At 43.8% G+C, this 12,280-nt stretch overlaps 1 protein-coding gene across 1 annotated transcript; it reads right to left on the bottom strand.

Annotated features, from left to right (window-relative positions):
* Positions 1 to 113: 113 nt before the first annotated feature.
* RPS7 (ribosomal protein S7) lies at positions 114 to 7,199 on the bottom strand. The gene is made up of 7 exons (XM_050315666.1): positions 7,142 to 7,199; positions 6,524 to 6,605; positions 6,116 to 6,187; positions 4,385 to 4,528; positions 2,792 to 2,856; positions 848 to 998; positions 114 to 229 (listed from the first exon to the last, which is right to left on the bottom strand). The coding sequence occupies exons 2-7, from the start codon at positions 6,596 to 6,598 to the stop codon at positions 152 to 154; spliced, it is 585 nt and encodes a 194-aa protein (XP_050171623.1). The 5' UTR covers positions 6,599 to 6,605; positions 7,142 to 7,199; the 3' UTR covers positions 114 to 151.
* Positions 7,200 to 12,280: the final 5,081 nt, after the last annotated feature.

The raw sequence follows: 12,280 nt of genomic DNA, 5'->3' as shown, positions 1-12,280 counted from the left end.
GGTCTTAATACTTGGATACACAAGTGTCACTCTCTAGACAGCAGGGAAGTCCCATGAACCAGTTAATCCCCATCTGTGTTTATGGAATTCAAAATTTAAATGAAATTACTCTGTTATATGAACAGTTGTTTATTCAGCCATTTTTTGCACTTTACAGCTGGAATTCTGGAAATTCAAACACCACATCTTTGCCTGTGAGCTTCTTGTAGACACCAGAAAATGTTTCCACCTGTGAAGACAAATAATCTTGTTTACACATTCTGTGTAAAAAAAGTAACTCTAAGTTAACATACTTAAGCTACTCAATTATTTGCCACTTTATCTTCACTATGACAAGAGCTCTAAGGCTAATTTTCTTTTAGATTAAGGTGGCTGAGCATTTACACAGAAGATACGTTTTCTGGAGAGTATTCAGACATGCTCTGATTTGCAACCATGGGAGACCCTGACACCTGAGCAGGCCCAAACACACCCCTCCAGAACAAGGCCAAGCAAAGTGCAGGCTGCACTAAGCACATCTGTTTAAGGTCAAAAGTAAGTGCTTCACTTGAAAAACAATAAAACCAACTAAACAAAACAACCCAACTGACCTCTAAAAATACAAAAAAACCCAACAAAACACAGTCTGTTCCCATGAAAGGTACCAATATAGCTACTTTACAATCCAGGGGCTTTAGCAAGTTGAACTAGAGCTTTACTTCAAAACTATCTTGCTTCATCTTCAGCACCTTATTCCAGAGACAGAAGCATCTCTACAGCCAAAAGGGACTCTTTATCACTAAGCAGTCTCTTAGTGATGTCAGAATGCCATCCTGACCTGCATGAGAAAGTAAATTTTTTCATTTACCTTGTGTTCAACATTGTTCTGCTGTGCCTTGTCCAGATGGACTTTTATAAGCCTGCTGCCGTCCAGTTTTACGCGGATTCTCTTGCCCACAATTTCACTTGGGAAGACCAGGTCTTCAAGGATAGCATCGTGCACTGCAGTAAGCGTACGGCTGAAAGGCCACATTTGTATCATTAAAACACATCCTCTTGGTATCATTAAAACACATCCTCTTGGTATCATTAAAACACATCCTCTTGAAAACCTTGGTTTGTCAAGCCTTTCGTAAGCATGCTTTAGTTGAAAATTCAGTAGCATTTTTTATCTTAATGCCACAGTGTGACAATACCACATTATCACAGGTTATGCAAAAATAAAAGCTAATTCTACAGTAAGTGCAGAAACTTAGTGACAAGGGGGAAAAGTAGCCAGGTTTCTGACCTTTTAGATCACGCATTGTTTTTTAACGGTCCTGAAACATTCTTCTATTTCTACCTATTTAAGGAATATTTTATTTAAATTGGAACCAAACTGTCCCACCTGCAATTCTGCCAGAGACACTCACTGGAAGAGTTTAAGTGTGCAAATACCTTCAGCTACACAGAATACATTCATAGAAGACTCAGTTTTGAAAACACTGGTTTCTTCATCTGCCTAAGGCCAAGTGGTTTAGAACTTCAATGTACTACAGGAAAAGACTAGCTAGTAAGTTTAGTCCACGCTTAGAAGACTGATTTCTACATGTGTGTTCTTGAACTGTCCAGAAGAGAGCCAAAATAAGAAAAATTAGCCCAAGCTATTTTGCACGAGTCTAGAGAACTAATAAGATTTCCAGCATCTCTATCTGCAGTTTCAAGGCAGTACCACTAGTATTTAAGAGCTATGTCTACAGCAGCACTTGAAACCTGTGAATAGTGGGATAGCTAAGGGAGACCAACATCAATCACATTTCTATGCTTCTTAATGCACACAGCAGTTTTACACCGCCAGCCTGACCTCTCCAAGGTCCAGTCAGTCCTGCACACTTGCCTTCCCTCGTGCAGAAACTGCCAGGATGCTAATCACACACACAGATGCCAACTTCTCCAGCCACTGTGCAATACTAGTTTTAACAGAACATAGGCAGAGTCCTCCAAAGGCCGGACTGCAGATGAGTACTATGAAACTGCAGTTTTAAAATCCATGCCTAAAGATTGCAAAATACAGTAACACAAATAACAGAGGTATAATACTGCGGCTGGGAGAAGTTGTAGGACATGCCACATCTCATAAAGAGGATAAACTTTTAAGACCACATAATGATACAGCAAGATGTAGAACAGCATAGATGATATAGCAGTGTTGCATGTCTAGCAATTAAGACACTAGATAAGAGCAAGGGAGGCCATTTAACACAAATGACTATACTACTGCTAATAAACTCATACCCAGAGGGACTAGTACTCATACCTATAACCCTCCTCAGCCACTCTCTCCCTCATTGCATCCCCTTCAGTGTGCCAGCCTTCACTTCTGTACAGTTTAACATGTGATGTGGAAGTGGCTCTTCCTACAACTTAGAAAAAAATAATTCTTGTCAGCACACTGTGATAACAAGAGAGCAAATTGGGGTTTCTTAAGCCAGCATTACTGGCTAAAAGTTAGCTACGGCCGTAGCTAGAAATACAGATGGAGTGCTAAGAAATGCAACACAGTATCCAAACATGAGCTTTCTACTGCACACTTTGGCAGTCAGATGGCAGATACTATTTGAAGCAGTAGGAGAAAAGACAAGACCACTTAAACACTTGAATTACTTCTCAAAAACTCAACTACCCATCATCATCATCATGGCTAGGCTTCCAGAACAAAGATTTGGGAAGGGCTCTACCTTTGTTTTTAATCATAGCGTCAACTACCCATTATTTGACTAAACTACCAGTTTAGTATGAAGGTTGTCATGCTGAATTAGTATTATTTACTAACCTCCTCGGACGCTTTTGCTTGTTTTTTGTGCGACTTTTTCTTGTTGGCTTGGGCAGAATCCTTCTCTGTTAAGAAAGTAAAACAACAAAACCAAATCAAACAACAACAAAGGGATTTCTCAGTATCTAGTCGTTGCAATATACTCAAAACCATCAACAACACACGCACCTTCTCCTCCAACCAGAAAATGCACGAAAAATCAAAAAGGGAGAGTTAAGGATACTCAAAGCTACACCACTATTAGAACCTCAAGTTACTTGCAGAAGCTAAAATGCTTCATTTCTTTATTTCTCAACTACTAATCTTGTATTCAGTGCATTGAAATAAAAGTTTTGTACTTCATCCCCTCTCCCCATGAATACAACCAAGAAGTTTACTGGGTCTCATTAGCAATGTGGACACACTTCCCTGGGAACAGAAATTCCAGAGAATTTTACAATTTCTGCGAGACTGAGCCTCTGGTGCAACCCAGTGTAGTGAGCTCAGTCCCACAGACAGCTGGGTTACATTAGTTTGAAAAATGAGATGTATTACACAATTCAGATTAAACTCTGGCTAAAATGTAACCTGTTCCAAAAGAAGGATCCAAAGGAATTTATAGCACCTGAGATCAGTAAAACCTATTTTCTACTTCCCTGCTGAAGGGTAGGTGTTTTAAAACACTGAGTTTTACATGCAATTGTAGGCCACCTGAAGTATTTTCTACCATCACACCACAGCTTCTCCATGACTGTATTCATGATGGGGTTACCATAACCCAAACTGAGTCATATCATACTCAAGAACATTTCACCTACAGCAGAAGATCTGCACATGGTCCCCTCTAAAATGCGTATTACTGAACTGACAAGGAATTCTCAAGCACATAGGTAAAGTGAGCCAGAGGGACCTCATTAAAATAAACGTTCTTGGTCACATGAAGATTCAGGGTAAGGTGCTTTGCCTCTTAGCATTATTTAAAGAAGTATTTTTCACTAATAACAGCTTGTCCACTCTGCAGACAGCTCTCCAGTTTGTCCACCTCTCAGTACTGCCCAGAAAGCCCTCCATCGCCTTTCCATGCCCTAGCTCCTCCAGAAATTTAGAACTTGAGTTAGATTTTTTTCTTCCTCTCCTATTAACTTGAATTCTGAGTGCTTAGATTATGTAAGTGTAGTAAACTACCTACTAATATTTGCTCCCTTTTACTTTCAAGCTTTGCTTCTCAAACTTCTGAAGTAAGAGAGGTCAGAACAAGAAAGTTTTATTCTTCACAAAAAAGCTTCACATCTCACCAAGTTTACACAGCCTCAGCTGCCAGCTGAAATCATTTTACCGAACATCCACAGGACACTCATTACATTTCCTGCTGGAACAAAAATACGTGTTGTATCACTGTTACCTTAAACGGGCAAGACAGAAGGGTAATGCAGCACTGGAACAGGTTATCCAGAGAGGCTGTGGAATCCTGGATGTTTTCAAGATTCAGCTAGACAAAACCATGGCTGACCTGATCTAATGCTGTAAGCAATCCCAGATCATGCATGAAGCTGGACTAGATCACCTCCACAGATCCCTTCAAATCAACATTTTTATAATTCTAAAATGTTTTACCTGAGCAATGAACACCACATGTTTTCCACTAAATTTCTTCTCCAGCTCACGAACTAGCCGCACCTGAATCTTCTGGAAGGATTTCAGCTGAGGAACTGGTACAAAGATAATGATGGCTTTTCTGCCACCACCCACTTCAATTTCCTGAAATAGAAGTACAGTGTTACCTGGGGGCCGAGAAGTAATGTTTGCTTTGATGGTGAATCCTCTGAGCACAAGTATTTGATGGTCCTGTTTATGAGTTTGTGGGGTGGAGAGCACATCACACAGCAGCACTGCCTTAATGCATTTAAGACAAAGCACTGAATAGAAAAACCTTTATCAGAGCACTTGTTTTGCCGTAAAGGAGTGACTGGGCAATAAATCCCACCACTCCTTTCAGAGTCACAACCTCTGAATAGCAAAGCTCATTTTTTTCAGTATGAAACTCAGATGCCAGAATAACTATACTGAATGCTTACAGTCACATCTGCAATAGAGCTTACATGCAGATATAAAGTTTCAAAAATTACTTGCCTCTAAAGCAGACTGTAGGCAAAGCTCAGTTTAACAAATCTCATATTTTTGAGCTACTGCTTCATGGAAATCCCCTGTCCACAACTTCCCAAGGCCTGCATCACTACACAATCAAACCATTTCCTTCTCCTCCAAATGCCAGCAGGATTACAACACCCCAAACATGTTACCTTTCCCCTGGTTTATTCTCCAACAATTTATCACATCTAAAGCTCGTATAGCTTACAAAGCGTTTTTCCCATGAACCTGGCTGCAGAGACATCCTCATTCTCCAACAGAACGGAATAGACTGGTTTTCACCAGCTACATTCCCACATAAGCCAATTCAGATGCCCACAGAAGATTTCTCACAAATAAAATCAAACACCTCAGTAAACACCAGAGACATTTCTAAAAGCCCCTCCCTGAGGACAGCTCACATTGCTGTACTCCAATCAGGGATGTGGTTCTTCTGAAGGCAGGGCCCCTGAACTCATACACCAAGCTGCTTTCTAAACTGCCGGATTCTTTAACTCCACTCTAAGCAGCTATGCCTCAGTGTCTGTAATGGTGGGCCGGAGCGAGAACCAAAAGCAGCTTACTTTAGTTTCTGATTGCAGTGACCAGCTTCATTGATGCCATCCAGTCTCCAGGGTGACTAACACTATTTTTCTTCTTGCTTTTCCACTAATTGTCTTTTGCTTTAGGTTTCAGTTGCCTGTATGAACTAAATCTGAAGTGTACAAGCAGGCTAACCTACATGACCAGGTCAGTCTATCAGCCTAATACACCTACCATCTATTACTTGGTGTATAAAAAATTCACAATAAACTGATTTTATGAAGAGTATGACAGTTGACGCTCCTGATGAAGTTTCTGCAACACCTACATTTCCAGCCAATATTCACATGCAAAAAGCCAGTTTCAGACCCCAAACCCAGTCTGCAGAGACAGCAAGTAGAACAACCATTTTCAAACACTTTTATTAACACACCGAACTGCTAGTAAAGTTTTTATAATGACTTTTCAGACTAGTTCCCAAGGAAAAAACTATTACAAAATATTACGTGCTAAAAGCAAATGCCAGAAGATGACAAGCCATAACAGCAGATAATAAAACCACCACAGACCCTAAGAAAGGGTTGAAAATATCATTCATCTATGTTAACATTTATAAAAATTAAACACACATAGAGCAAGTACCCAGGCAGTTCACTGTGGAGAAGTCCAACCTACCTTAGCTGCTGTGATGTTCAACTCCCGCAGCTGAGCCTTTAAGTCGGAGTTCATTTCCAACTCCAGTAGAGCCTAGAAAAGTGAAGTTGCAAAATAATCCATTGCATATATTTCAATTCATAAGAACCCTTGAGCCCAAAGCCTGTCCACAGTGCCAGGGAGCAGCTATGAACTTTTTACCCCAGTCAATATCAAAGATTTAACTTCCTATATAAGGCACACTGACATGCAACAAGTTCAGCTGTTGGGAACAGAGGCTGACTGGCCCAGTTCCTACGTAAAACTAGGAAAGAGAACATATTTAGACAGCCTCAACCTCAAAGTTTAGGCTCTGGATAACTGTCACAACACTGTCTCCATAACTTGCAGTGAGTTACCAAACAGCAGAATGAAAGGCCACACACATACCTGGGATATACCAGACTCGAACTCATCTGGCTTCTCGCCATTAGGCTTCACAATCTTGGCGCTAGAGCTGAACATGGCCTTTCTGCAACGCAAAAGAACACCTCGGCTGTGACCGAGCGCATGTCACCTGCTACAGCCAGGACTCTGCAATCCCGCTGCGCAGCCGGACGTCCCAGAGCGAAGCCAAAGCGCTCCAGGGCCCACGCCAGCCCCAGCACGCCGCTCCAGGCGGTGCCACCACGACACGGGAACACCGTCCCGGCAGCGGGGCCTGTCCGCCGCGGGCCCGCTCCCAGGCCCCGGGAGCCCCAGGGAGGCGGCCCCGCCGCTCCCGGAGCCCCACGTGTCCCCAGCGGGCGCTCGGGCGGCGCTCCCGGGCCCCGCTCCCCGCTCCGGCCCCCTCCTCCCACCTCCCACGGGTCGCCAGCGGAGGAGGGTGGAGGGAAACTCCATCGGCCCCCATCCCGGCGCCGGACGCCCCGGCGGCCATCGGGCCCCGGGCAGGCGGTAATCGGGCGCATCCCCCCGCGAGGGCGCCGCGGGCGGCTCCGCTCCGTGCCCGGCCCGGTATCGCCGCAGCCCCGCGGACCGAACGGCGGCCCCGACCCCGGCACCCACCTCGCTCCGCGCCGGCCGGGAAAAGAGGGAGCTCTCGCGAGACCCGCGCTGTTCGCGGCCCGCGAAGCACTAGCCCCGCCCAGGCGGGTGAAGCCAGACCCGGAAGAAGGGCAGAGCGACAGCCGCGCGCCCTGCGAGCACATCCGACCGCTGCTACTGCGAAGCCCGAGCGGACATTTGGAGTCCTGGCACAGGGGCCGGGTTAGCATATGCGCAGGGCCAGCAGGGCGGGCGGTGGGAGTTTCCCTTCAGCCTTTCCCGGGGATGCGCTTCCTGCGGCAGGGAGCGAAGGAGGGGCAAGAAAAAGCTATTCCGGTCTGTCTGTCAGTTACTCAAAGCCACTTGGTTATTCGTGGGCCCGGGCGGCGTGCGGTGGCCCCGCCGCTCCGCTCCCCTCGCAGGCAGAATTCCCGGTCTGTGGTGTGGAGATGCTGCTCCTGGAGAGAGTCACCGGGATCTCAGCGGCTCTGTTCTCGGGTCTCCCCGCCCGGCAGGGCTGTGCAGAGCGGCGGCCGCCGGCGCTGACAGCGGCGGGGGAGCGGGCGGTGTTTGTCCTCCCTCTCTGTCTCATCGCTCCGCGTTAGTTTGGCGGGCTGGGAGCTCACCAGGGATGCTCATGCCTTTCCAGATAGAGGAGATTCGCTGGAGCAGTGTTGGTGCAGTCACCCCTGGCCTCCAGCGGGTCGTTGTGCTGGGCCAAAGCCGTGCCAGAGCCTGTGACGGCAGCCAGGGAGGGTGGGTGATCGAGTGCCGGCACAGGGCCGTGCCTGGGCTTTGGTTTGGTTTACCTCTATAAACACGACCTCTCAACTGCTTCCACTAAGGCAATGTCACAGCGAGCAGAGTTACTTGACTGTTCTTAGACAAGAAATAAAGCCTGAGTCTTCAGCTGTCTTCAGGTACTAATTCAAAATATGAAAGTTCGGGGCTTGAAGTATTCTGTCAGCATTGGAAGCACTTTTTATTATCTACTGTGTTATTATCTAACAAAGAAGGCTCTAATAACACTTGGGTTGAGCACTGATAAAAAGAAAAAGCTGTACTCTAGTTCCGAAAGAAGTGACTTGCTTGTTGATTCAGGTGGAAGTGCCTGGCTGTGCATCTGAAGTGAAGTTAAAACCTTACCTGGACAAAAAATCCCTACCCTGGCACTCCTGTGTTGGCTGATTTAGGGTCCCCACTCAGAGGCAGGTGTGCAGCTCTTGGCACACACTGTCCAGAGAGGTTAGACCCGGGGGGGGAGGGTTCAGAGCACTGTTTCTGTGGTCAGGTTTCCTGGATAACCCTAAGAGCAGTCAACTTTAGCTTGTAATGCCACATTCGCTATTACTATGTAATGGTGTTTGTGAAGTCTGTTACTTAAAAAAAAAAATGCAGTGATGGAGTAATAAGCTCTTGTAAACGAAAAACTGACAAAGACCGCAAGCTAAACAACCTCATCAGCATCTGCAGAAGGCAACCTGTCATGTTTTCTAATATTTGTGGGCTTTTTGTTAAATTTCTGATAGCCAGAAAAGCAGATTGTTCAGTTCCCCTTTTTCTCCCAAGCTACTCTTCTCTGCTAGCATGAATTCAATGAATGAAAAAAATCTGCCCAGCTCATACTGATGGCCAGAATCAGTACCTATTGAGACTGGAAACTGGCTAAACAGCAGTGATCAGGATCTGATTGAAGGGTAAAAAAAGAGAAAGATAACAAATAATCACCTTGGCAATCCAGTAGTCTGCAGTCAGTTTATACTGTGAAATCATTTACAAGGGGGAGAAAGAATAGATGGTGCGTGAATAGATCAAATCTGGACTGTTCAGAGCATTAATGAAGTTGCAATGTGCCTGTAGCTTCTCACCTCCATCTATTAGTGCTACTGAATAGACCAGGATGCTGCATAACAGCAATGACAGAAAAAGTGTAGAGAGATGGTCCCTTTCAGACACTGAATTTATGTTAGGGGAAGGATGCAGTGTCAAGGTCTCTGTGGGCTTCACTCAGTCAAAAATGCCTGGTAGCAAAAGCAGCTGACAGTGATTTTCAAGAATCACTGTGGGCATGTGATCTTTAAAAAAAATTATGTCACTATGAAGTGTAGGAGAATTAGAGACCTTTTGGGTTAAGGCAGGAGTAAACCAGCTGATGGGAATCTGAGGAGTCTCAAGGACTAAGTGTTTTGAGAACATGACAAAGACTGGACATCTGCAGGGATGAGAAAAACAGCACCTGCAGAAGGGAGTTTAAGCTGAACCTGCCAGGAGGCATGTGAATAGAAGTGTTGTGGTTAGATTTAGAAGGAGAAGAATTTAAAAAATAAGATATGTTGACTAACCAATAATAATCGTGTGAATAGTGTGTGTTTCGTGTGTGTGACCAATAATAGGTTAAGTAGTCAAATATGTGGTAGTTATTGAATTGTATAAAAGTAAGTGTAATTTCCAATAAAGATGGAGCTTCCGAACATCATATTGGTGCGTGTGAAGTTTCCCCTGGGTCTCGCACGTGACAACAACGAAGTAACATAATTAATAAGATTCTTATGCCATGCAGACTCAGAATGGGCAGGGTGAGGAAGTGGAAGGAATAAATCAGGTGTGTAACAAAAGTATCCCAACAACAATAGGATAAGGTCTTGCGATGTTATGAATATAATAATAAGTAATATAATACATGGAAGAAACAGAGAGATGGCAAGGCTTGTTGGGGTCATAGTAACTCCAGAATTGGAAGCAAAACTGAGTCTATTACTAGTTCACTTCTCTGAACAAGGCTTGTGCAACCACACAGGTTCTAAAGCTCATGGATAGGCTGTTCCTCTGAGGATTGACTGAAGGCTGGGATGATGCTGAGGGATTACTGCTTTGCAGCTTCACTGACATACAGTTTTACACTGAAGTACAGGCAAGTATTCTGCAAGATCTCAGTTCTGAGAAGGAAGACAAAACACCTTATTTTCCTGTCTTATATTTTCAGTCATGGTAATGAGATGGTAATGAGAGGGTGTGCTAAATAAAGTGACTATCTAGTGACCTACCCAGCTGAAAGCTCAGTTTTAAATAGGGAATGCTTGATTCAGGTCACATCAGATTCTGCTTTAAAACTGTATGTGGGGAACTGTATTATGGTTAAACATTTCAAGGTAAAATATTTGTCAAAGATTAAAATGCTTTGCTAATATATACATTGCATGCATTAATTTGGGACAAAGGAATCAGCTAAGATACATAGTGACTAAGTAAAAATGTTACAGACACATGCCCCTACTTAATAGTGATAAGTGTATTTTTGTATACATACATTAAGTCCTTTTTTCCTGCAGACTGTCTGTTATAAATACGGAAATGGTTGCTAAGAAAATTTGTTAATAAATGAATAAACCAGTTTTGATTTTAGTGTGGGAGAGAAACATGGGACCCTTATAAACTGTAAAACATGACTGCCATGCATGGCTCAATGACCACTCTCATTCAACATAGTGCCACCACGTTTCCACCAAAACAGGGGCACTTGCTCTCCTTTTTTTTCACTTAGCCACTCATTTCCAGCACTTGAGCTGTGGTAGCAAAAGTGCTTGTGCAAGCTTTGATTTGGCAAAAATTGGCTATATTTGTGTATCTGATTAGCTTATTCTGCAGTGCCTACACAGGGTTGCCCTGTGTTAATGTGACATTGACTACAAGTGTTAAATCATTTACAAAACCTGCTTAAAGTCCTATTCATACATATAATTACATTATTCTGTATTCAAATGAGACTTTTTGTGACTGAGTGCTTCAGCTTTGCAGGTGGGAACTAAATAGTTCACTTCTTGGCAAGTCTCCACACCCACTTCAAAAAGCTGAGTTACAGAGCTCAAAACATCCTCTCTGACCCAGGCTGACTGAAAACCCCCAAGTCCAGCAGTGCTACAGCACCTAGAGAGCAAGTACCACAAAGCAAGCACAGGTATGGCTTAGGCTAGCAGTGCTAAATGCCACTGTAGCAAAAATGCCACCTGTTACACGAGGAAGGGGATCCACCTCTCCTGCTACAGCAGCCCAGAAAAATCAGCAATGGAGATGCAACAGTAAAGGTAGGGCTGGATGATCCAATGCAGCCTCAATTTTACCAGCTGGGAGAAGAAGCAATGAAAGGGTGTGTGTGGTACTTGGTGGACTTCAAAAGTCATCTTTTTTTTTCCCAGTTTGAATCTGAGTTCTGCATGTTGGTCATGACAGTAGGAGAGTTACTGCTAAGTCCTTGCATGTAAATTTGATGTATGAATCTGTTCAAACAGAGAATCAATGAGTATAATAGGTCTTTTCTTTCTGCTTACTTCTCCCATGACTTACTGCTCATTGCTCCTTTAGTATGTGTTAACCAAAGAAAACTACAAGTAATGAAAATGTGCAAACCTGTAAGGAATAAGAAATCCTTCTACTATAGAAAACCATACTTAAAAGAAAAGCTAACCAAGAGCAATAAAGTAAAAATATCACAGGCAGGAAGTAGTGAGAAGTCTCAGTGGAGACCTTTACAGAGACAATCAGTGTAAATAATCTTGATCTGAGAAAAGCAGACATGAACATTTTTTAAGAGTAATATGAAGTCTTATGAACGTGTTGGAGGAAGCAAGAAAAATGCAGTAAATATATTCAGATGCAGCCCTGACCATATTGTTTCTGTATTCCACCAATGCCTCCGAAATAGATAAGCTCCTTGGTTTGTGTGGGGTTTTTTGTTTGGTTTTGTGGGGGGTTTTGCTTGTTTGTTTTTGGTTTTGTTTTAAAACAAAAAGTGTCATCCAGCTTATACCCACAGTAATGCTGAACCCATTTGCTGTTTTCACAACTGAAGGCAAAATCAGCTAGGCCAGTGTTTCACATTTTTGGCATTTTACCAGGCCACCTTTGTAAATCTGAATATAGCACTCTGCAGCTCTGGCACATTGTGGTCAGCTTTTCAGTGCATCAATATTGGGGCTACGAGGGAAATCCAGCTGCACATATACACTGGGCTGGTTTTGGAGGCGACTATACCAGTGCCCCCATCTTCACTACTTTGATCTTGCCAGCAACTCAGTTGAGGCACTGAATTTGGCCCATATCTAGACCTCGCTGCTTCGGTCTCCAGCACACGACATTCCAGATACAAGAATATGTGGCAGCAGG

The sequence above is a fragment of the Myiozetetes cayanensis genome, unplaced genomic scaffold, assembly GCF_022539395.1.
Source record: "Myiozetetes cayanensis isolate MyiCay16 unplaced genomic scaffold, myiCay2020 scf2-11, whole genome shotgun sequence".
Taxonomy (NCBI): domain Eukaryota; kingdom Metazoa; phylum Chordata; class Aves; order Passeriformes; family Tyrannidae; genus Myiozetetes; species Myiozetetes cayanensis.
This window is presented reverse-complemented; position numbering and strand designations above follow the sequence as displayed.